Source organism: Pinus tabuliformis, chromosome 1_2 (genome assembly GCF_031772625.1).
Source record: "Pinus tabuliformis cultivar Carrire ecotype Pingquan chromosome 1_2, CPIR1, whole genome shotgun sequence".
NCBI classification, from domain to species: Eukaryota; Viridiplantae; Streptophyta; class Pinopsida; order Pinales; family Pinaceae; genus Pinus; species Pinus tabuliformis.
The window spans coordinates 597146315-597173355 of NC_142298.1; the positions used below are offsets into that span (position 1 = coordinate 597146315).

The 27041-nt window shown below is 40.9% G+C and overlaps 1 protein-coding gene across 1 annotated transcript; it reads left to right on the top strand.

Moving 5' to 3' along the window:
* The first annotated feature begins 18722 nt into the window (after window positions 1-18722).
* LOC149207057 (uncharacterized) lies at window positions 18723-19317 on the top strand. Its single transcript, XM_089397905.1, has 2 exons — window positions 18723-19056; window positions 19166-19317. Exons 1-2 carry the CDS (start codon window positions 18723-18725, stop codon window positions 19315-19317), a joined length of 486 nt encoding a protein of 161 aa, XP_089254031.1.
* Window positions 19318-27041: the final 7724 nt, after the last annotated feature.

The window sequence follows — 27041 nt, forward strand, 5'->3', positions numbered from 1 at the left end:
ACACCCTAATTGTTGGCTATTGGATTTTATTTTGTTTCATAGCGATTTCATTATGATTCAAGAATTAAGTTCTCATATATCTTCTTGATTATGGATAGAGAAGAAGGTTTGTATATATATCGTGATGAACTTAGAAGTAGGTTTTCAAATTGTCACATTATGCATTAAACTTGTTTGAAGAGAAGGCACTAGAATTATCTTTATTTCTTATATTTGTGAATCATTTTAAGGTTTATTTTAGATTCTTTCTTGACGTTGATGGTCGTAACTTTTATTTAGTGTTCTTTTGAGATTTCAGTAGTCAAGTTGCAAGCCTCTCGTCTTTATCTCTCCCTCATATAAAGCATTAAAGCTTTACAATTTGACATAAAAATCTTATTAGAATATATATTAGTTATCTTGAGGATGAGCTTGTATGATGTGATGGTAATTATTCTTACATATGGTTGACAATCCCTTCTTATGGGCCAAGGTTGATCAATGGGCAATGAACTATACAAAACATAAGGCACAAAAGGAAATTTTATCATGATGGAAACCAATAAAAGGTTTTATTATATGGTGATTATAGAAATGCTTTCGGTCACAAGTCTTGGAGAATCATAAGAAAATAAAACCTTGAAGAAACATTAGGGTTTGACAATGCCCTTGTTAATGTAAGAAATGCTATAAATGAGGAATCATGTTTCTAAGAAATAATATGAATCATAGTAATAAACTAGTAATCAAAAAAAGACGTGGTAACCAATAAGTTAGGCAAAAAAGGTAAAGACATGAGGAATTAGAAATAATAGGTCATCCAAACAAATCTAGTATCAAGAAAGTAGAAACCAAAAAATCCAATTAAGTAGAAACCAAAAAATCCAATTAACAAAAATACATTAAAAGAAAAGGCAAAACAACCCAACAACTCAAAAAGCTACATTGCAAAGTGCTACATTGAAAAACCATGAAAAAGGTGTTGAGGAAGATTATACACACAATGCATTGCAAAGGTGGTAAAAGGAGTGAGTTACAAAGGTGCTGACAGAACATAATTAATCAGTTTATTTGCAAAGTGCTACATTGAAAAACCATGAAAAAGGTGTTGAGGAAGATTATACACACAATGCATTGCAAAGGTGGTAAAAGGAGTGAGTTACAAAGGTGCTGACAGAACATAATTAATCAGTTCATTTAATAATAATAAAAGAACATTAAAGGAAATAAAAAATAATTGCACATATATTAAAACAAAATGCAACGTAAGGAAGGCATTAAAGATAATACATTAAAATGAGTTGAGGATTTACAAGCAATGCATTGAAGAAGTTGCATTGAAAGAGAAATATATTAACGCTGCAATATATTAAAACACATCTCAATGAATGCGTTGTTCCATTGAAAAACAATGATAAAGGCCATGTATAGGGGAATATAAAACAAAAAGGATGGATATAAATTAAAGAGCACCCATAAATATATTAAAACAACACTAGGGATAAATATAATATAATACAACGCAAGGGATGTGATAAAATGCGTTGAACAAACATTACAAACTGCGTTGAAAGAGTGATAGAAACATTGCATTGGATTAATAATGCAATTGCTGCATTGTAATACATGTCAAATGTGTTTTAAGGAATTAAACAAATGCATTGAAGCAATACACATATTTATCGTTAAAGTGATGTACATATTGCTTTGTTGAGTCAATAACAGAAGTTGTGTTTAACAATGGGTTGAATGTTAATACAAATAATGTTTTGATAGCTAATCTTTTCGTGCAACTTAGTTTAATTATTGAATTTTGAAATGTATGAACTAATTATTGTATTTGAACTAGGGTTACTTTGTATATATTCTTGCTTATCTTAAGTATCTATAAATTAGAGTAAGAAACAAATAAGACATATATGAATGAATGAATAAAGTGTTTTTAGTAGCCATAAAATATTGCTAATGACTTGAGACTTAGTACTTGAACTTTGAAAGCAAAATTCTAGAACCATACTTTCAAACAAAAAGATGTTTGTACTAAAAGTGGTAAAAAAAATATTGATACCAAACGTTGAAACCAAAATGATAGAACCATACTTCCAAACCAAAAAATGTTTCTACCAAAAGTAGTAAAAAAAAATATTGTTATCTTGCATTAGAAATCTCCTAACATATACATATATATAACTTCTCAACAAATTCTATTTTTACACAATATTGCATTTGTTCGAATACATATGAATATGCTCAAGATAAACATCACATATATATATGAATATACTAAATATGAACAAAAAGTATATGTTCTACACAAGTATGTTTATCAAACACAATAAACGAACTAATAACTTAAGAAAATATTGACATTGTAATGTTTTATGTATAAAGACACAATTACCTTATTAATTTTAGGTGATATAATTTTTAACAAAATTATGATATATATTTTTTTAATAACGTGTTTTTGAATGCATAATAATTTAAAGATATTTCAATTAAGTTTTATTTGATTTTAGGCAAAATTCACTAGTGACAATTTGACCATGACTTACATAACTAGATTCCAAAGTATTGTAAAAAATATAAAAAATTTATATTTGCATTAATTATCTTATGACAATTCAAAATGAATAAAGTATTTGGCAAAACTGATATTAAAAATGTCATTTAAACAATATAAAATTATAATTTAACTAATCATTATATCAAAGACATTGAAAATAACTATGATTTAAATATTTCTGGGTGAAAAATTGGTATTTCGAGGTGTATTTCATGAACTTTTATATTAAAAATTATGTAATCTAAGTAATGTAAAATAATAATTTAGCTAACTATTACATTTTTTAATAATTTCTATATTTCTCAAAATGAAATGCATTATTTATTATTTGATAATTTATTTTTTATATGATGTAATTTGTTATTTTATAAGATGTAATGTGTTATTTGATAGTATATATGAAAATTTTATAAATGTATCGTTTTAGAAATTGAAATTTAATACAAATTTTAAAATGAAAAACAATTATATAAAGATTCAAAGATATAAAATAATTAAATACAACAAAAACAAAAAATATAGGGCATATTAAAATTTTCAGTTAAAAAAATAATTTCCAAAATATTTAACATGAATTTGGGGAGACACTTAAGCCCATTGCACCTTCTTACTTTTACTTTTAGTTGAAACCTCTGCTTGACAATAGACAAAATTCACCGAATTCACCATTTAAAGAAATGTATATTCTTGGCTTGAAAAATTGTTAAAACCATTTGTAGCAGCAAGAGTACAAAATATTTTATCGTGATTTCCCTTTCTAACTAGATTTATGATATTTAATATTTATTAAAAAGTTGGATCACTTCAGCCATTAATTCCTTCAATTTACTTCCCAAAAAAATAACCATATATAACATTTTATTTATTGCTAATATAAATTATTCCCAATAATTAATGAATACAATAAATATAATATAATTTACTTTCACTTGACATTAACTTTACACATTATTCCATTATTATCCTTTGTGTTTTGTACCACCAGCGAACATATTGCTTTGCGATTGTCATAAAATGGTGGATTTGATAGGGCCAGTGGGATTTTTCACAAATCATTAAGGATCTTTATCGAATCACAACTACACAATAGCTTTTTTTTTCAGTAAGAAAAAATCATCATGTTGTATATTAAAATATATGGATCGTGTATACAATGAAGACCGTAGTCTTGGAGAGTTGTTCTGATAATAATGCATCAAGCCTCGGTCACATAGACGAGGGAGAATATACATATATGAACCAGATGAGCGCATATGAATGCGAAGAAGGAACAGCAGCATGTGGAGCATATAAACCAGATGAGCGCAAAAGATTGCGAAGAAGGAGACAGCAGCATGAGGAGCATGAAAATAGAATATATGCGCATGATTGACATGGATATCAAAATGGATTCCGAGAAAAACAAAATGTTACAGCCATTGTATATTGAGAAAATCATCGACATATATGAAAAGCCGAGCTTCAATGCGCTGGTGCAGGAAGGACTCGGCAGTCAGATCTGTGTGGGCATGGATCCCAAAATAAATGGCAGAATGGAGGCCAGCGGCAGACAGGAGGCCTGGAAGATGCGCCGGTTCCTCCATGTCCAGATATTCCAGCATGTGAGGCAGAAAAGAGCCTGTTTGTCGGAGCTTTGTTCTGCCCACCATAAAAATGCATCCTGTACAGAGGAGAATAAACAGTGAGGAAAACCGAAGTGTGTCGAGAGTTCATACCAGATTGCTTGTGCGGCAGGGCATTGGAGAAACATGTGGAAGTTGGATTCATTCTCCTGGAGGCAGAGAAGGCATCTGCCAGGACCATGCCAACCTTTCCTCTGTAAAACATCCCAAGAGAGGTTCTTATCGGAGAAAAGCAGCCAAGAGAAAAGAATGGTTTTTAGAGGGCAAGGGGCCTTCCAGAACTTAAGAGGAAAAACAGAGGGAAGGGGAGGGAGATCAGCAATGATGGAGGAGTATATTCTCCGGACAGAGATGTGATGAATGTTGGAGTCGATGGACCAAATGAGGGAATCTTTTGTACCATGTTGGACAATCCCATGGTGGGAGAAGCGGGAAGTGAAGGATAGCCATAGAGGGCGGAGGGGGGGAGGGATGGCGAGCTGGAGGTCGGTTTTCCATATCGGATGAAGAGAAGACCAGGAGTCTATGAGGGAGTTCCAAGTGAAAACACCTCTAGAATGGAAAAAAAGGAGCAATGAAGGGGGGATCATGGACTCCAGGTTGTATAGAGTGGGGTCTATACCAATAAGGATGGAGGAGCCGGAGAATAGGGTCCATTTTAGGTGTCTCCGGAAGAATGGATGTACCTTTTTGAAACTGTTCCAAATGGGGGAGCCACTTCGAATGCCAAGAGAAGATCGATGGAGCCAGTGTGCCAAGGGTCGGCCCTTTAGATACTTCTGTCTTAACAAGAGACTCCACGGACCATTTCCAAAAAAGCCTCTGTGTAAGGATTTGCAAATGAGCGCCCTGCCAAAGCGTTGCATATCAAGGAGGCCCCATCCACCCATCTCTTTGGGGCGAGAGATAGCGCCCATCTTAACCAAGTGGATTTTGGTGGGGGAAGATCGGCCGCTCCACAAGAAGATGGCAGCAATGGAATTCATTTGTTTGATAACAGAGATCGGGAGGAGAAAAAGGTGGCACCAATACACAGAGAGCTGAGAGAGGACAGACCGAATCAGAATGTATCTACCTGCAAGAGAGAGAAAACGCATTTCCCACCGAGAGATCTTGTGGAGGAAGCGGTCCGCCAGCCAGGACCAATCCATACAGCGATACCCCAATGCTTTAAGGTGGAAGCCCAGATAGGTAAAGCCGTCTTTTAAGAGGGCAAGATTGATTCCAAACCGATCAGCGATCCACTGGGCCAAAGCAGGATTCGAGTTATTATGATAGAGCACAGATTTTCCACAGTTGATCGAGAGACCTGTAGCAGCCTGGAATTTATTGAAAAGCAAGAAGAGGTATATCCAGGATGGCTTGCAAAGCATGGCAAAGAGAAGGATATCGTCGACAAAGAAGTTGTGGGAGAGGGAGATATCCCTGCATATACGGACCGGCTTGTATCTACCCTCGTCCACAGCATGGTTGATGTGCGAGCTGAGGCAGTTCATAACCAAGATAAAAAGGAGCGGGGAGAGAGGGCATCCCTGACGGAGCCCTCTCTCGGCATGAAAGAAGGTGGATGGAACCCCATTGATGATAACTGAGAACTGGACGGATTCCACGCACGCCATAATCCATCGAATAGCCGGAGGCCTTAAGCCGATTTTAGAAAGAAGAATATTGAGAAAACTCCAGTCGACACAATCAAAGGCTTTTTTGAGGTCAATTTTGAGGGCGGCAGCGTTGATGTTCTTGTTGCAGATAGAATGGAGACACTCCTGAGCCATGGCAACCGCATCCATTATGAGCCGGTCTTTGAGGAAAGCGTGTTGATCTCTGGATATATAAGAATTAAGGACTTTCTTCAGTCTGTCTGCTATTATTTTTGAGATGATCTTATATAGAGAATTGCACAATGAAATCGGCCTATAATCGCCAAAAGAGGAGGGTCTTTCAGACTTAGGGATTAGGGCAATAAAAGTGGCAGCTAGAGCGGAGTTGATGTTGCCAGAAAGACGAGACATATCGACCATACACAGGAGATCTTTTTTAAAGAGCTCGTAAAAGTGGGAGAAAAATTCCATCGGCCAGCCATCAGGGCCGGGGCTCTTCTCTTTGCTGAAAGACTTTATGGTAGCAGAAAGTTCTTCCTCCGTGACAGTCCTGAAGAAAACATCGTTGGCCTCATCGTCGAACATGGTCGGAAGATGTTCAACCGCCCAGAGGGAATCGTTTAGATCATTGTGTTGTCTCAAGTATTGCTGCCTGAAGAAGCGAGTGGCCTCCGCTGCGATTTCATGTTGAGTGGAGAAGCATTGACCATGGTCGTTTTCAATTTTCCAGATTGAATTTTTGATTCTGCGACCGTTTGCGAAGTTGTGGAAGAACCGGGTGTTCCTGTCCCCGTCTTTGAGCCAAATGGCACGGCTTTTGAGCCGCCAAGTGGCTTCTTCTTTGAGGAGAAGAGCATGTTTTTTCCTTTCGAGGGAGCATAAGGAGGAGGCCTTTTCAATCGTTCTGCCACTGATATGAATAGAGGAAGCAATTCTGTCTATTTCTGAGTTGATGTCGATAAGATCCTGTGCATCCTTTAGCTTCTTTGAATGCTGCCACGTCTTTGTTTTATCTCTTAGAAGTTGAATCTTGTCCCGAAATGTTAGAAGGAAAGCATCCCGAGAGCTGTTGATCTCCTCCCAGCATTTTTTTATAAATTCATTGAAGGATTCGTCCTGGAGGTGGGTGGAGTTGAATTTAAATGAGTATCCCAATCTTCGATCCGCCTGAGCCCATTCGAGGAAAATGGGCTTGTGGTCGGAGGTGAGCTCCCCACCTGTCTTAGCATGTGGCATCCCCCATTGGAGGATAACGCTGGCGTGCACAAGAAAGCGATCTATCCTTTTCGCTATGAAGGCGGAGCCCAATCTGCCATTGTCCCAGGTAGGGGTCATAACGACCGGGCAGATGTCGACTAGGTCCCGGTTAAAAAACTCCCTCCGCATCCTGACCGCCAACCTGTCAATTGGTTGGCCATGCCCCCAGCATTCTTCTGAACATAAGGTGAGGTTGAGGTCTCCAGCAACCAGCAACGAATTAATGTCCATAATGCCTGTGGAGAATAAAGAATCCCAAAAGGGAGATCTGTGCCTATAAGGGGCATATATATTCAGCAAATTTATTGAATTCGGGCGCCCTCTAATGGTTGCAGAGAGAAGAATGCCTGCGGAGCATTTAAATGCCTTTGCCTTGATCAAATTTGGGTCCCACATGGAAACCAATCCTCCTGAGTGACCTTCTGCATTAGTGGCGGCCATGTGCCAATTAGGAAGCATCTTGCGGAAGAAAGCTAAGGAGACCGAGCTGGGGTGCATAGTCTCTTGGATGAAGATGATAGAGGGCCGAGCAGAGAGGATAGTGCCCTTTAGAGCCAAGAACTTAGGGCCGGCTCCAAGGCCCCTGATATTGTAAGAGATAAGGAAGGTCATTTGGACGGCTGGCCAGCCGAGCTTGCTCTAAGGGGCTGTGGAGGAGGGGATTCAAAGATAGGAACATCGATAAGGGGGAGGTTTGATAATCCCAATTCAGAGGATATGGCCCGGCCTTTATAGTGACGACTCCCACCACGGGTCTTTTTTCTGACAGTGATGTTTTTGGCCGAGTTGGGGCTGATAGAGGGGAAGGATGGTTTATGTATTGTCAAAGGTTCCAAAATAGGAGGGTTACAGTTGAGCAGGTGTTCGATGTCACTGTCAAGAGTGTTGACCGGGGAGTCCGATGGGGAGTTGAAAGGGGTCGGGGAGAGGGGGACTTCTTTCCCTTTTTGGGTAGCAGAGGGGGGGGACGTGGAAGAGGAAATGATGATGGGGTGAGAACCGACCACAAAATCTGAGACGTTCATGGTCGGGGGGGCAGTAACTGGTGTCTCTTCATGCTGTTCATTGACAGGGGAGCTGTAAAAATCTTCCTTCGAGATGGGATTAGGAGAAGAAGGGATCACCTCAGTTGACCCCGGCAAGATAGGAGTGCTTCTAAAACTTGTGAATATTGGCGATTCTGGACTGAGCTGGGAGCCCTCTTTTGAGCATCTGTAATCTGTAGATTGGAAAGAAAAATTCTCCGCCAGGGGGCCAACTTTATCGGAGCGAGAGACAGATCCATCATTTTCCTCATTCACCCGAGAGAGGGGACGGAGTCTGCGTCTGCGATAGTGACAATCTTTGACTAGATGGCCGGTGCGATGGCATGCAGAACAACGGAACGGAATGCCCCAATAATCGAGCCTTTGGAAGATCTTTGCTCCATCCCAAGTGATCTCAATTTGGTCAGGATAACCCCCTTTATATGGTCTTTCTATGAGAATCCATGCAATTCTCTTATCCTTTTCACCTCGGACCCAGGGGTCGACGTAAATGAATTTTCCAATGGCACCTCCGATAGTGGCGAGAATCTCAGGCGTCCACAGCTGCAGAGGAAGATTCGGCAGTTTGACCCAGATCATGCTGTGGGTGGGGGTGTTCTTAAGAGGGTCGAAACCAAGATACCATCTTGTGAGAGGAAGAAAACTTCTGCCCGAAACCCATGGCCGATTCAGAATCAATTCCAGGTCTTCCTCTTTTTGGAAATGGAAGGAGAACCAGTCCTTCATTAGCCGAGAGATGATTGGAGTGTAGCCTATAATGGGAATCCAGGATTTAGAGACCCAGCTTCTTATCTGTGTTTCGTCGAGCTCCGGAAAATACCATTTCCCCACAAGGGCGAGCCTTTGGAGGCTCTCGATGCGTTCTACCAGAGTTGGACCTGTGACAGAGACAGCCGGTTGAGGAACCGTTTTGACTGGACCTTTTTGCTTGTGGCGACCCTTTGTGAAACGGTTAGAATCAATGGTCCCCGAGGGGGGAGGGTCCCTTAGCCCTGGTGGCAGGAAGTCGGACAGCGTGGAGTGCCATCGAGGATTTCTCTGGATGAAATTATGGTCTGTCTCAGCTTGTATTGCCGCGGCAAAAAGTTCCTTGGTGGCCGGTGAGTCACTGTCTGTGGCCATCCCGAGGGAAAGAAATAGTCAGGAGATCAGAAAAAAAATCCCTGTAATAATATCCCCCGTACTAAAGAAGATGCCAGAAGAAGGATCCCTCGCACAAAAGAAGATCTCAGTGAGAGAAACCGGCGGAGAATGTTGCCTGGAGGGAAGGATCTCTGAGGATAAAGGACGGGAAAAGGACCGACCCAAAATCAAAGAATAATCTAGAATAAGTCCCTTTGGAGAAAGATGACGGGAGCCTGCCGCCGTTTTGCCATGTTGTTAGAAAAGGTGGCAGATTACATTAATAGAGCCAGATGGAGGAAACTTTGAAAATGCGAGATGACGACGGAAAAAGGATTTGAAAGGAATTCCGGGGGGATGGACGGAATGGATTCCGGGAGGGTAGACGGAAAAATCTCACGTCCTCGAGGAGAGTCGATGGCGGGATCAAGAGTTACAGTCGATGCAACAGCAGCAACAGTGTAAAACACACCACCATTTACAGATGCGAAAACGAATATCTCGACATGGACTATAGATATAAAACGAGTCTCTGACAAAAGTAGAAGAATTTTGATTTTGGCTTGATTCGTCCTGTCAAATCATAGTTCCCAACGTTGCAGACACAAGAAATATTAAAAATATTAAGCAAGTCGCTAGTTTTTTGTAATATTTTTTATATATAAGAATGACTGACTGGTTAGTCGTGGATATTTCTGAAAGGGAGATATGATTGCAGTGTACGAATTGACATGGTGACCGTGGCCACATTTATGTCATTGGTGTGTTTCTGAGATTTGGGTGGTGACCGTGGCCACATTTACATCATTGGCATGTCTGTGAGATTTGGGTGGTCACACCTGACGCAACATTGCGTTCCATCTTTCCTCAAATACAAGACACATAGAAAAGTTAAACTTTTGGTAATACCAACAACAAAAAATACAAAGTTAACTAAGCTTGTGGTTGTACACTGCCATTAATCCGTCAACGTACATATTATCATTACAGAATAAGACTCTAACCAATCAGAATGTAGAAAAATTAGATTAAAAAAAAAATCAAAGGTAAACATTAGATAAAATCATTTAATTTTTGATAAATTTAAAATTAATATCAACATCAATGTTTTTTTGAATAAGTTATTACCCTGTTGCGGCGGGGAATAATAACCTAACATACTATACTGTTAATTTAATTTTATAAAATTCAAAATCAATGTTGAAAGAGACTAACATGAGTGGGCCTGACAACATAGTTGTGTTACTCAGACATGTTCTGGATGACAATCTTTGAAAGTTTATAACAAGTACAAAAGAAGATGCATCCTGCGACTTTCCATAAATCTTGTGTGTCCTAAGATGTCATTGATTGCAATGTTTGAATGTTTAAGAATGCACAAACAGGTGTATCGCATCAGTAAATGTAGTCATAATTATATCAATCACATGTTTTCTCCATCACGTTGGTTTTTCATAGTATGCAAGGACTTAATTGGTGGTTGTTCCCGATAAAAGGGGTTGCTGCATCTTCCAAGAAGTAACCTATTTGCCCAATATGTCGGAAAAGTTGGAGTTAACATTTCCAAACACTTAATCTAACATATTTCCAAGGCCATCGATTGTATCTCTGAAATATTATTTGCCAATTGTATCAGAGAAGTTGGAGTTACTATTTACAAGCACCTACACTCACATATTTCCAAAACCTGAAATAAAATGATATGAAAATCAACTTAACGGTTTATATTACACTGATTGAATGAATGGAAAGAGGAGTTTCCACTCGCTTCTTCCACAGGAGAGTATGTATCAATAATTCTCTGGAAAAATTCCATAATGGGCATATGTTTACTCATAAAGAATGTTATTCGAGTTGCCACGGACCCGAAGAGACGCAGAAAAGTTAAACCTCTGGTAATACCAAAAAAAATACAAAGTTAACTAAGCTACTGGTTGTACACTACCATTATTTTGTCAAAGTACATATTATCATTACAGAATAAGACTCTAACAAATCAGAATGTAGAAAAATTAGGTTAAAAAATAAAAAAATAAAAAAATTTCAAAGGTAAAAATTAGATAAGATCATTTAATTTTTGGTAAATTTAAAATTAATGTCAACATCAATGTTTTTTTGAATACATTATTACTCTGTTGCTACAAGGAATAATAAGTTGAAGGATATCACAATGCAACAAAACACTGCAACAAGGTTGTGTATGAAAGCATGTAAAAATTACATTTTAATGCTGGTGCATAGGTTACACGTGGAAAGGAGTTTTTAGGATTTCACCAATGACAAGACACTAAATAGCTTTGCCCCTAATCTAACATGGATAACTTTGCAACCAATGTTAGGGTTTTCGAGAGTCATGATGTCTATGTGTAACGCTCTATACCTCAGTGTTTCTATTTCCCTCTCTTCACAATGATTCACCTCATCTACATTCAATGCAATTCATCTAACCCAGAATTTATTAATTATGTGTGAACCCTAACTTTCCAACCTCTTCCAATGCATTTCAATATCTACCAGTGATGTTAAAGGTACTGTCTTCATAGAAAAAGTTTGAATGAAAGGAAGCATAACACTATCAGTTATTGGTTAATGAAAGCTTCAAAATGTTATTTATTTCAAAATGTGGCTTATTTGAGGATGAAAATGTTATTTATTTTAGAAATCACACTCATAAGAAGGCATAAAGGATGAATATGCCGAGGTTTTAGAAATCTAACATTCTTTTGAAAATAATTGAAGGATAGTAAGGCTCTTTTGAAGTCTACACCCTAACTTGTGGCAACCATGATCCTCCTTTCCTAATTTTCATTCCATCATTTCACTGATTAGGGTTAGCTATTTGTGCAACAACATTATGGGAGCATTTGAATGTGAACCTATGCCTTGTTGAAGTCATCCTTGATGGAAAAACTAATAATCTCTTTTAACTTTTATGGAGGAGTATTGTGAAGATCTTATGCTCGTTGATGTTATAAACCCTCAACAAGGTAGACCAAGTACCATTTGGAAGGAAAAGCTATTAGGAGTGTTGCTAGTCATAATGATTTGCATGTTGAAGCCTCAAAGCCTATTTCATTTATCTTCTTATATTTTAATATTTCAAGTCAATGATTAATAACAAGTGTCATCTAGGAGTGACTTGGAATGTGGAGAGTTTTATGAGTCCATGAGGGAATTTTAAATATCATGGGGGAAGCTAAAAATCATCTATTCACTTGTATAAATGCCCCTCATGCCTCATTCTTAGGGGATTTTGAAACTTGAATACTTTAGCATAGTTATAGCCTTCTAGCTTTGAGCTTTTCTACTCTTGGTAGTTGATATGATGAGTGATTTTGAGGCTATGGTTTTTCTCTTTAGGGATGATATTTCTCTCATTCCATTATTACATTTTAAGAGGCTTACAATACATGTGCTTGGATTTTTCAACATTTAATGAAAAACCTTTTCACTTCATGCATTGATTCCTAGGCATATTAATGGCATTTGTAATGGATATCCAATGCTTTTATTGTTTTTGCATATGTGTTTACATATTGGTTAAATTTTAATGAACTACTTTTTTTCATGCATCTGGTATGTTCACTTTGTGTTGGGTAGCGAAAACCCCGCAGAAGGCGTATGGGGTGCGAAGCCTAGAATTTTGGATAATATTAGGGTAAAAGACTCCACGGAAAGCACGGAGCACAACTATAGTAGGTTGAGTCAAAGGGTAGTCCGCCAAAAAATAATGTAAATAAATAGTAATAGAGTCAGTTCGCAGAGGGATCGCGGGCCAAGGGAAAGTATAAATAGAGCGGGGCTCTATGAGGGAAATAAGTTCTTTGGAAATATGGAATGTAATGGGTCCTTAAAGGCAATAGCTTGAAAGCGTCTGTAAGTCCGAGTCGAGGGAGTAGGGTAGAAGGTAGAGGCTCTGCAGCTGTGTGCGCAGAGGCCTGGAAAGTCTGTAGCTGTGTGCGCAGACCCCTGCAGCTGAGTCCGCAGGGTGGATCTAGATGTATTGTTGAAGATTGATAATAAAGATAAGATTCTTCTAAATTCTGTGTTGGTTGCAACTTTACTCTTTTATGATAAATGAACTGTTATGATTTCCACATTTGCTATGGTTGAATACATGTGAACTAGATTAATCTTGATGCGCAAAGTAACCAAAACTAACAAATGTTTTCTTAAAGACCGTTTTCACTAGATCAAACTAGTAATAAGTGATTCAATCTATAATAAACACAATACGGGTATTCTGATCTGCGCAGATCTAGCGTAGCGTGAGGCTGCAGAACAGTGTGCAAGCCCCAAACCACATCCAAGACATCCCCAAGGTTTAGAAACTTGGTTCCAACACCCTCCCTTGCTACCTCGAGTGAGACCTCAGTCTGTGCTTCGGGGGTTGTTGCCGAAAGGGCCAGTAGCTACGGGAATTGTTTGGCTAAATAATTATTCTGAACTTCGGTCAAGCCCATATAAGCTAACAAATGGTTCGGTTTCCAGGACTGGGATCTGCCTAAGGGGTGTCTGGTGTGAAAGATGAGGACACTAGAGGAAAGAGTGACGAAGGATCAGGATGGTGGTAATGGCGAGCGCCATCGAGTTATGAATATTCAAGGGAGCAGGAAGTGAAGATCCGGAAAAGTTTTGGTTTGTATTGAATTTAGTATGGAACACACAACAGATCACGAATGATGATATCAAGAAAGCCGTGTTAGTCAGCACACTACAGTACCGAGCGCTAACATGGTATTTGAAGTATTCGGGTGTCAACCCAACAACGGGGATAGCGGACATCTACACGAAGTTAAAAAAGGAGTTCATCCGGCCAAAATTGGAGTTGCAGTCGGTCGTAGGATTCAAAGAAATCATGATGATGGCTAGCGAGACCCCGTGGGATCTGGATCATAGGTTAAAAAGCACTATTCGTGAAGCCAACATGACCCTGACGGATGCATAGCACTGCACTTGGTTTATCACATCATTAACCCCATATTTAAAATCAACTTTGTCACAACAGAAAATCTCAACCCAAGCAGAAGCGTTGGAGGCAACAATGTGGTTGTGCGAAACCTCGGTATAGGACCCAGGGTTGGGAGTTTAGCAAATCCACTTGTAGGTCCAAAATTTTTGTTTCGAAATACAAAAGTTAAAACAAGACTAGCTGCCGGAAGTTCGGGAAGAAGTTTGGTGCATCAAGTGTAGCAGCCAGGGACATGATAAAGACCATTATCCAGTCGTGGTAAACCTTGTGGTCACGGGGGGACCAACACCATTGTGACCAGAGGCACAGGCAGGGATGAGTGTGATCGCCCTGCTCTGGTGTGCAATCTGTCAAGTAGGAGGAAAACACAACACGGATAATTGCCATCTGTTGCCAAAATACAATCAGACCCCCTAGCTGCTCCTTTTCAACTTTTATAGATTGGTGGGTCACGAGGATAGAGATTGTCGAATGTTGGTGGATCAGGCATCTGCCTACCAAATACAGACTATGGGACGAGGTCAAAATCTAGTTGCAACGTTTGCGCGCAGTGGATTCCAAGGATGTGGTCGAGGACGGGGCGGAATGGGACCAGGAAGTGATCAAGGATAGCTAATTTGTTACAATTATGGAGGACCAAGATAGTAGATGTGGGATTTCACAAATCCAACTCGAGTATCATGTCCCTATTGTGAACAACTTGACCATGGACTACTAGATTGCCCTATGCTGCTAGCAAAGATTCGCGAGAAAAGGACAACACCTCCTACGACGACACAGAATGTCCAAATGATGAGGGCCAAACCACGCGATGAAGAACCTAAAGTAAATATGGTACTAAGGAGTGGTGCAATCCTAGAAGGAGATCAACCTGAGCCATATAAATGTCCCTCGATGTTAACAACTTTCATAGAAACATGCATGGAGTTACTTCGCGATAATAGGGCAGTGAAAGGATTGCAGGAGGTAATTAACAAATACGTAGGATGGGGAGAACCTCACATAGTCCGACGAATGGGGATCCATGCGTTTTGAACCAGACAAGAAATGTAGTTAACAACGCGGATTGGTGACTACGAGATGGATCAGGTCATTCTGGACCTTGGTTTGGATGCAAACGTCTTGCCCAAGAAGACATGGGAGCATATTGGCAAGCCCCCACTCCAATGGTCTTCGATCCAATTATGGATGGCAAATTAGCAGAAGATTTTTCCCATGGGTAGGCTGCAAGGAATCACCGTAGACCTGGATGGTGCAAGCACTAGAACAGATTATGAAGTTATTGAGATAGTGGACGAGAAAAGCCTGTACCCCGCGTTGTTGGGAATAAACTAGGCCATTGACATGAATGGGATTATTAATTTCAAGCACAAGAAGATGATATTTGAGAAAAAGCCATGCCACGTAGTTGTTCCGCTAGATCCAACCGAGGGACCCTGCTACACAGAACCTATGCATGACGACAAGTAGGATGAAGCCTTGGATTGCATCTACCAAATTGTTGCACAAAGGCCAATAAAGGGTAAGGTAATGGAGGAATGGAGAATTTCATAGGGTTACGCAGAACCATACACCGATGATTCAGAGGAGGAAGACAAGAAATGGCGGAACATAATGAACGGGGCAACTACTTTAAGTTGCAATATGCTGACAAAATCCGTGTACTGTGTTAAAGCTCAGGACTGTGAACTGTCAGTGTATGACGGGCTTACAATAGTAAATGAATTCCTGGAGAAGTTTTGAGAGTGCAGTACCAGAGTACCAGCGATTTGATGCACTCAAATGGGCCTTGCGCACGACACCCCTGTGATGGTGGGGTACCCACGAAGGCACTTTTGTAGATTGGCGAAGTTGTAAGTGCATGATGCAGATACAATTTGGGAAGCCAGCACTCCAACTGATGGAGAAATGTGATAGACGAGAAAATGAGCATATACATCTGAGAAAAAGGACCAAAGCCTATGGTGAAGAGCCGCAAACATAATGGGTGCACCTATTTTATCATACCTTAGATGTCATCCCAAGGAATTGGTATACTGAAACAGAGCTCTAACATGGCATAGGAGAGTGGGATATCTTACGCGAAGGGTTTCTGTCAACATTTGTTTTTGAGGATCAATGGATGGATACAATGGACGACACATTAAAGCTAGTAAAGACAGTAATATCCACGATGCCGCTAGAACTAGAAGAACTCGTGCAACTCGACTGGTCGCAAAAGCTAAGCCGGGCCCTGGAATGTTACAATGTAAAAGCAAAAGGTGACGAAGATGATCCACAGGACATCAATATACTAGAATCCGAAGGAAGTTGACAAGTTAACAACCCTGAATAGATGATCTAGACATCCCAAAGACATTAAAAATGAAGCAAGTGAATATCAGAACAGAGGAAGAACTGAAGTATGCTACACTTGGAGATTACTGGGACGATGCTACAGTGGAAAAGGTCGTCGATCTGCTTTGGGAATATCGAGACCTCTTCCCTACCATGATTACAGAGCTAAAAGGGATTCGAGGTGAACTAAGAATGATGAAGATAACTTTGAAGCCTAACACAAAACCAATAAAGTAGCGACCTTACCGATTGAATCCAAACTATAAAGTAAAAGTATGAGAAGAACTAGACAAGATGTTGGCAATCGAGATCATTGAACTAGTCGAGGAGTCTAATTGGGTAAGTCCGATGGTGGTACAAGAGAAGAAACAAAAGGGTGAGATCCGCATATGTGTGGATCTACGGAAACTCAATGGTGCTTGTGTTAACAATCCATTCCCAACACCTTTTTCCGATGAAGCCTTAGAAAATGTGGGTGGACATGAAGCGTATTCCTTTACGGATGTGTTCTCTAGATACCATCAGATCAAGATCGCACCGGAGGATCGAAGCAAGACAATGTTTGCTACGGAATGGGGTTGCTTTCAGTATACGGTGATGCCATTTTGGCTGAAGAACGCACCGGCAATATTTTCCCGCATTGTGGTAGCTGCATTCAAGGAATTTATACATAAATTCTTGGAAGTCTATCTTGATGATTGGACCATCTTTGGCCTGGTTAAGAAACATACTGAGAGCTTACGATTAATGTTGGATACCTATCTTTGACACCAGATTGCGCTCAATATAAAGAAGTGTACATTCCTTGTTCCTTTCGGGAATTTTTTGGGTCACGTAGTTTGTAGGCAAGGCTTGATGGTGGATCCCACAAAGATCGTTGTCATATTAGGTATGCAAGCACCGCACAGTGTCAAACAGCTTCGTGCTACACTGGGACACACAGGGTACTATCGGAAGTTCATAAAAGGTTACACCCAGATCACGGCTCCAATGGAACAGTTGTTAAATAAGGATGCCACGTATTGTTAGAATGAGGAATGTAACAAAAGCCTAGAATTGTTGAAGGAAAAAATGGCATCTACCCCTATCTTGACCTTTCCAAAATGGGATGTGGAGTTTCATGTGCATGTTGATGCATCGTGAATCGCATTAGGAGTAGTACTTACTCAGGAAGGAGTAGAGGGAGTTGACCACCCGATTACGTTTGCAAGTCAAATGTTGTCGAAAGATGAGAAGAATTACTCTACTACTGAGCGAGAGGGATTAGAGATGGTGTATGGACTCCAGAAGTATCATCACTATTTTCTTGGAGGACATTTTAAGATGTATAATAATCACTCTGCGCTAAAATACCTATTAAATAAGCCTGTGTTGAAGGGGCGCATCGGTCGATGGTTGTTGTTGTTTCAGGAATATGATTTTGAGGTTGTTGTAAAGCTAGGACATCTGAATGTGGGTCCAAACCACTTATCCTGGATTGGGATGGGAAAGGAACCCACGAATATAGAAGAAGGACTCTCGGACACCCAGTTGTATGTAGTGCACATTGCGGATGGCTACTTTGAAGATATAATCTATTTTTTGACTACTGGCACTGTGCCGCAGGGGTATTTTGTGCCACAAAAGAATGAATTGGTGACACGAGCAACATATTTCACTGTGATTGCTGGCCATCTCTACAAGATGGGCCATGATGAGATATTACGTATATATGTACCAAAGTTTGAGTGAGAACAAATCCTTGTTGAAGCACATGGATTGCTTACTGGCAGACATCATGCGGGCCACGCCACAGCCCATAAGGTTGTTTGCACTAGATTATGGTGGCCGACCCTACATCATGATTCAAAAGCATACTATTGGGCCTGCAATGTATGCCAACAAATAGGCAAGATGTCGCAAAGGGATGAAATGCTACTTCACCCACAGGTAACACTACAACCATTTGAGAAATGGGCGATCGACTTTGTCGGGCCTATTGAACCGCGAGGGAAGTTAGCTGCGCTCTATATTATCACTACAACCGAATACTTGACCTGATGGGCAGAAGCACACTCAGTTAAAGATTGCACAGCCATGACAGCAACAAAGTTCTTGTTCGAGAATGTGTTGACTAGGTTTGGGTGTCCTAAGATTCTCATGAGTGATCGAGGAACTCATTTTTTGAACGAAACCATCAACGCGCTCACTGAGGAATTCTAGATATATCACCAATAGAGCATGCCATACCATCTACAAGAAAACGGGACGATTGAAGAATTCAACAAAGTTTTGGAAACTGCGTTGCCTAAGATCTGCAATGCGCGACTGAATGATTGGGACTTGCTCATCCCCGCTGTGCTATGGGCATACCGAACCACATGCAAAAAGTTGACCAGCCAAACACTGTTTCGACTAGTCTATGGAAAGGAGGTCATGATGCCTATGGAATATATCATTCCCAGCTTGCAGATTGCAACAACTACAGGAATGGCAGATCGTGGGGCTTTGGAGGAAAGGCGCACAACTCGACGAGTTGGACGAAGAACGATTTCTAGCGGGATTTCATCAGCAGGTACAAAAACAACACGAGAAAGCATGGCATGATTGCCATATCAAGGTGCACAGGTTCAATAAGGATGATCTCGTATTATTATATGACAGTAAGTTCGAAAAATTCCCAGGTAAACTCCGTATGCATTGGTTGCAGCCTTATGTCATTAAAGAAGTAACTGATGGGGGCGCAGTTCAACTGGCTAAGCTCAACAGAGACCCCTTCCTGGGAAGAGTGAATGGTAGTCGCTTGAAGCTCTATACGGGTAGGCCAACTGCCTGACTAATTGTTCGACGGAGAGTCTCACCACTCTGACTAATTGAAAGAGAGAGAGAGACAATAAAGCAGTCTGGGGAAAAGATGCGTCGGTATTTGGGTACGTGTACAATTGGCCATCAATCAGGGGTGTGGTTCCATGGACAGAGCCACGTGGGTTCGCCGCTCCAAGGAATGATGACTGTTAATACCACTGTTCATGACAAGATGGTTGCATTGTGGCAAAAGGGAGTGGGCGGTGGGCAATTAAAAGCCACATTACGAGCCAGATATGAAATGATCGACCACAGATTTCATATGGGAAGGTTACACGAGCTGGAACGAGTGGAAATCGGGGCATTTGAAGCTCACATCGCTTATAAATCACCATGGGGAATTTGTTGGGCAACATATGTTTTGAAAATGCAGATGGAGTTGTTCATCATCTCTGCACCTGGCATGCGCCCAAAGGTAGTAGTCTAGCCGAAGAAGGGACAGGACTCTCTAAGGAGTTCGGTATTGACTGTTGCGGGTATCCCGCAGGCTGTAGCATTGCTAGAAGGGGATGTACTAGAAAAAAGGGAATGCGAAGTAGAATTGGTCCGGATGCCATCACCCCTCCTAGGGTCAGGATGGTGCATTACAACAGAACAATAGAAGGATGGACAGATGGTGACCATGGGTGGAGATGCATTCAATAAGTTACCTCTGGTGATTCCCAACGAGTGGGATCCTGCAGACAACAGCCAAGGTCTTGCAAAATTGAAACACGGGTTGTAGCAGACGGTGCGAAGAGAAGATACATCGGTCAGAAAGGGCTACGGTGGTACCAAGAGGTCTTGTATGCAGCTCCCCCGCTCACGCTAAAATCCTTGGAGGGGGTGTTCTGTGTTAACCGAGCAGAGCAGAATGAGCATCATCGGTTGCGAGATATGGTAGAAACACTAAAGCCAGAAAAGCGTTGCAGGAGACAAAGCAGGAGCAGCCGGATGACGAGCGCCACTCAATGAAAGGTGAACCGCGAAGCCAAGACTGAGCGTCTAGCCATGCCAGTAAGTGACTCGAGACAAGTCATGATGATTGTGTTGGGGGACTGTTGGGTAGCGCAAGCCCCGCGAAATGAGTATGGGGTGCGAAGCCCAGAATTTTGGGTAATATTAGGGTAAAAGACTCCGCAGAAAGTGCGGAGCATGAACTATAGTAGGTTGAGTCAAAGGGTAGTCCGCCCAAAAATAATGTAAAGAAATAGTAATAGAGTCGGCCCGCAGAGGGATCACGGGCCAAGGGAAAGTATAAATAGAGTGGGGCTCTATGAGGGAAAGGAGTTCTTTGGAAAGATGGAATGTAATGGGTCCTTAAAGGAAATAGCTTGAAAGTGTCTGTAAGTCCGAGTCGAGGGAGTAGGGTAGAAGGTAGAGGCTCTGCAGCTATGTGTGCAGAGGCCTAGAAAGTCTGTAGCTATGTGCGCGGACCCCTGTAGCTGAGTGTGCAGGGTGGATCTAGATGTATTGTTGAATATTGATAGTAAAGATAAGTTTCTTCTGAATTCTGTGTTGGTTGAGACTTTAGTCTTTTTTGATAGATGAACTGTTATGATTTCTTTATTTTCTACGGTTGACTACATGTGAACTGGATTAATATTGATGAGCGAAGTAACCAAAAGTAATAAATGTTTGCTTAAAGACCATTTTAACTAGATCAAACCAGTAATAAGTGATTCAATATGTAATAAACGCGATAAGGGTATTTCGATCTGCGCAGATCTAGCGTAGCGCGAGGCTGCAGAACAACGTGCGAGCCCCAAACCACATCCAAGACATCCCTAGGGTGCAGAAACCTAGTTCTAGCACCCTCCCCTGCTACCTCGGGTGAGACCTCAGTCCGCACTTCGCGGGCTGTTGCCGAAAGGGCCAGCAGCTACGAGATTTGTTTGGCTAAATAATTCTTCCGAACCTGGGTCAAGCCCATATAAGCCAACACTTTGAGTATTTGCTTTTCAATCCATGCACATGCTATTAATTAGTAGTGAGCTAATTTGTAGTTGGTTTCTAGCACTTTCCTACTTGTGTATGTCATAATTAGTCTCAGATTCTCTCTTAAGACATATTCTTCCTAATTATTTTATTGTTAAGTTCTTGAATTATGTTTTGCAAGGGTTTATTTTGTCTTAGTTCTTTAGACATTTTGAACTCGATCTCACATTTATTTATTTGCATTTCAAAGCCAAGAGTAACACACACACACATGGTGAAAATGAAGCCCACATATTAGATGAGGCTCCTATCCCAAACCTTGTGATGTCTAATTGGGACTTCACACCAAGTAGACCCCCTATTATTGGAGGAACATCATAAATAGTCAAAATATTCCCTGACCAATTTTATCATATATGTGTGAAATTGAAAAATAGGTAAGTGCATCCACAATAGGTGGCATGATTCTCCAATGAGATTTGTATTCTATAGGCACCACCTAAAGATGTGGAGTTATAAGGGATTGACTAGTGATAAAAGAGATCATGTTAATGGTGGAATTATGTGGAGATGGGTTGGTTGGTGGAAGGGGAAATATCACAATTAACAAGTAATATTTCAACATCTCTCCAACACTCAATTTTTTTAATAATATCTTATGAAATGAACTATATGGATGTTTTGGAGATGTGATTCCATCTTGGACTATGTGAGTTGGTTTATAATGAAAATATTCCTTTCATGAGGGAGCATAACAACCCTAAAAATTGAGTAAATGACAACTTTCATAACATAAAATAAACTTTTCCAGAGTAATATATTATGATCCAATGGGGAACTCATGATCCAGGTGGTGTTATAGACATTTTTGTGCCTAACAACATGGAGCATGAAATGTCAATAATCTGAGGGATCCAAAGTCCCTAAACATGTTGTTCTTACCCTTAGAGGAACAAGGTCTGCAAACCACAGCACTGAAAATCTGTTCTCCACCTGAAAACACTCAAAAACAGGCTATTTCTGGATCATGTCAACTGCTCCACTGAGCATCTGCGCTGAATGTCAACTGCTCCTCCTTGTACCTGCACTGAAGGTCAAAACTAATGAAGGCTACCTGCGCTGGGCGAGATTGGCCAAGTGGCACAGTCATTCTGCAAGGTGTCAACTGCCCAGGAAGCTTCCAAACTGACACTTGGTTCAAGGAATTTGCCCTATGATGAGTAAGAGGGTCTTGATCTCCAAGTGGAAGCAAGATTCTCCAAGTGGACTCAAGAACTGAAGATTAACTAAAGTGGGAGAGGACACTAGTCAGCTTTATGCCAACCTCAAGATGACTCATCCTTTCTCCAAATCTCCTATATATAGAGCTCTCTCATGAGGTCTACGGAGGCTGGAATTTTGTGCAAGTAAGGAAGTGCTGTTGGTTTGTGTATAGAGCTATTGGGTGTTTTTCTTGAAGGAGGTGAAGAGGAGATTTCTTTCAGCTGGGAGGTTTTGCTGGATTGGGCCCATTGTGGTTGTAACTCTCTCAGAACTTTACTTCTATTATCAATAAAGTATTTGAGGTTCTTCTATATGCATGTGTCTTTATGATGAATAGATGCTTGTATATTTGATTTATGCTAATCCTATAATCGATTATGGACGTATGCTTCTTGTAGTTTCATTTTCTTGTGCTTTTACAGGATCTGTGTGTAGCTGGGCTGGTGAAAGGGAAAAGAGCTAGGAGCAAGCAGCAAGGAGTGAAGACTTGATCGACTATTAGCGCAAGATAACGGTTAGTAGATCATCCTTTTCTTCCCTCTCTCATCTCATAAAGAAGAAAATTTGAATAGCTTTGCATTCAGTTGTTGCTGAAGTACTATCACCTTGAGAGTGGGATAGAGGCATTCTGCATTAGATACTTTTCCCCCCAACAAATTGGCGACTCCGCTGGGGAGCGTATCTTGTTGGTTTGTTGTGTTTCTTGCTATTCATTTCATAAACAAAGGGAGTACCGAATCGAACTGTGTTTGAATCCATCAAACACAAAGTAGAGGGCAGCTACTCTAGCTCAGTTTCTGGGCAAGTTTATGATTTGAAGAGCTGATCCACAAAGACTCTAATAAGCTCTTAGTGATAGCTTTTCATCCTCCTTTACATCCCTTAGTGTGTCCTTGACTGATAGCTTCTGATTTGAGCAAAAACTGTGAATTTTTGAGCAATCTGTGACCCGGAAACCAAGACGGACGAAAGTCTCATTCTTCATTGCAGGCTGTACAAAGGCAGTCTGCATTTCAGTGCAGTTCCCGAAGGGGCTACCTGCACTGAAGGTCAAACAGGCAGTGTTACACCTGCGCTGGACCAGTCTTGGCTTGAGTTACTGAGGTTTCCTGCTGTGTCTTGCCTTGTTTTCACTATTGTTTTTGTTGTTTGTTGCCAGTCAGTGGGCCTATCTGAAACCATCTTCATTTGTAATTATTCCGCCTCAGTTGTATAAAGAAACTGTATTTGTTCTTTTGTATTTCTTGTGTCATTTACAGTTTCCCATAACGAAAGTGAACCAGTCTTGCATTGACCTCTTAGATCTAGACCTGTGATTAAGTGTCGTTCTGATCTTAAGAGTTAGTTTATTTGCTGTTCATAGCTGATTGAGTTTGTCGCTTTCGTTATATGGTTTGAATTTATATATTTCTAAGTGTCGAAACAAGTGAATCGTAAGGTGTCTTTCGATTTTGGACAAACTTGTTTGCTTCCGCTTGAAATTGAATTCAAAGTTATACAACAGCTTTCTTTTTACATTTCATCAACATTAAGAAAGAGAAAAGAAATACTTGCATTGTGCATGTGCATTATGGCAGTTTGCATGTTGATTTAGAAAAGTGCATTAGTGTGTGCTCTATGATCTGTGTGAAAAGGTGTTATCTTCCTTCTCCCTCAGTAGTTAAGGTTTTCAAAGTTGAAAGATTGAAAAGCTTGCTTATCATCTTAGATTGCATTCAGGAGTGTTTCTATACATCTCGTGGTGATCCATAAAGGCAAACTGCTAAACAAGATCAACCTTAAAATAAATTGAATTTACATAACAACACATTGAAACATAACGCAAACATCTAGAGGTCTAAGCTAGAGACGTGTTCCGGCGTCATTAAACGTGATATCTTAGCGTTGAGTGGTTGGGTGATTCCTCCATGGTGAAGCGATAAGTATCAATACGGACTTGTGCTCCCACGTACCGTCGCGTATATATTGGGAGACCCCTATAGGATCAAAGCCTTTATCCATAGGAAACCGTGTCAGCTGCCCTACTGATCGCAATGCAGTGAACACAGCATTCACGAAGATCGACCACTCGTACCGTAAAACGTATTCTGTGGTTTTGTGAAAGGTTTGGCACACCCTCTGCCTAGATCTCCAGAGCAGTTTCTTTTGGCCTTTTTCAAACTCTATAACTGAAAAAGTCCAACCGAGCATTTGTCACTTCAGGCTCGTTAATACATCGAAGGAGACTAGAGTCATCTTTAGCTTTTTCTCGACTCTTAAAAAGTGAAAAAGCAAGTTGTGTCTAAGCGTCGTTATAAAATTTATTTTAAACGGAACATAATCACCTCCTCTTCCCGCGTTGATCTTTAAGTTGAGAACATGGAACGCCCCAACCAAGGAACTCCACATGATGGAAATCCTAGTCCTTTCTCCTCTTGGGGAGAAGTTGGTGCGCCCCACATGGCCACATTGTCGCTTCCAGGACTGACAATTGACCTGCCTATTTGGCTATTCTCAACTAGTGTAGTTCAGAACACCATGGTTCCTGAGCAGTCGAATCAACAGTTAGATGAATCTAGAGCATCCCACCAGCCTTCTACTTCCTCTAACCCTTCCTCTGATCCTTCATCTTCAAAAGGTAAAGCTGGTAAAAGCCAAGCTCCCATGGAGAAGAAGGAAAAGAAGAAGAAAGAAAAGAAGAAGAAGGAGCCTAAGGCAACTGGGGGCAAGCAAAAGACATCTGACAAAAACCCACACACAGCACTGACCGGGCCTAAATCGCCATGTGTCATATGTAGAGGAGACCACTTCCATAGAGATTGTCCCTGTATTCCCCGGATACTAAGGGACTGGTCCCCTCGTCTGCACAATTCGGGAGCATCAACCTCTGGTAGCCATGTTGATTGCTTACCGTCAACCAGCGAAAGTGAAGGTTCGAGACAAAGAGGGGGAGCAAGATCCCCCTGCAAATTGTGTGAAGGCGGTTACGCCATCCACCATTGTCCCTTCTTAGACGAAGCGAAGAGAGTTTTGGAAGATCGTCCGGTTTATCTGGTAGTACTTCCTCCTGGATACAAAAAACTCGTGCCAAGTCCTTCGTTGGTTGAGAATACAGCTGGCCCGCTCAAGTGGTCAGCTGAAGCGTCAGTCATTGAAAATGAACCTACTGAATCGAGACCAGACGAAAGTCTAAAGGTCGATACAGCAGTTGACCCGGTTCCTCCTTCAGAGGTTTCATCCTCAAATGACACTGTCACTGAAGATTCATCTTCAAATGACACCCTCACGGAAGAGAATAAGGATGACACCATCCAGATTCTTTTCATCAACACAGATTCTGATGAGCATCAGGGCAATGCGCCCATTCCTTTATCGCAGGAAGGAACATCGTCAGGATCGTATCCGGCCGTGTATTCGGTCCCACCACCAAGCAACCTGGTTGTGTCCTTTGATTGGAACCAACTGGGCAGACCCCGGTTACCAGCCAGTATACCATTCAGAATCATAGTCCAAATTTATAGAATGGTGATGGCTGGAACTATCATTGATGAAGGGGCATCTGTGAGTATCCTTTCCTCTGTTGCTTGGAAAGCACTGGGTTCCCCGGCGCTTTTGCCTGAGATAAGAAATCTCTCGGGCTTTGATAAAGGAACCAGTCGACCATTAGGGATCCTCCCCAATGTGCCTTTTACATTGAAAGGGAAGACCGTTAATTTGAATGTGATGGTCGTTCGAGGACCCTTGGATTATAACCTACTCCTTGTACGTGACTATATATATTGCATGGGAGCTATAGTCTCCTCACTCTTTAGAGTAATGTGTTTTCCACACGAAAGAAAGGTGGTCAAGCTCGTAGACCAACTTTCATTTCCGGGATCACGCATCGCAAATAGTCAAATACCAATCCTCAATGGTCTATTCACCTAAGAAATGTCTCCACCCCCAGTCCTCCTTCCCGATGAATGCGATTGATTCGGAAAGATAGAACTGGAACCCAGGGGGCATGCATCCTGGTCTGCTTCGGGCAGAGGAAACCTTGGGTATAAAGTAGAATTTCCGCGAAAGAATATTACTAGTCCGTACCCCGTCCATGGATGGAAGAGGGGTTGTTCTAGAATAGGGTTCTTTTGATAAGGTTATTTGTCTGATAAAGGTCATTCAACTTTGCCTAAACAGGTAGGCTACCAAGGAAAGAGATTCTATTGCGGCAGCAAATGGTAACCATCTTTGGGTAAAAGGCAAGCCTCACCCATTAAAACTAATGTTTTAGAGGATAAGTAGGGGCAGCCTCCAAAGAAAAGGATTCCTTTGCTGCAACAAGTAGTAACCATCTTTGAGTAACCTAATGATAGACATCGCCGAAGAAAGAGTTTCATTTGCGGCAGCAAATAAAACCATCCTTTGGGTAACCAGAAAGAGGCAAGCCTCACCCTTTAAAACAAATGTTTTATCGGATAAGTAGGGGCAGCTTTGAAATTGTACCTTATACCTGGGGGCATGCAAACCTTTTGGAGTGTAAACAAAGAGCGGTCATTG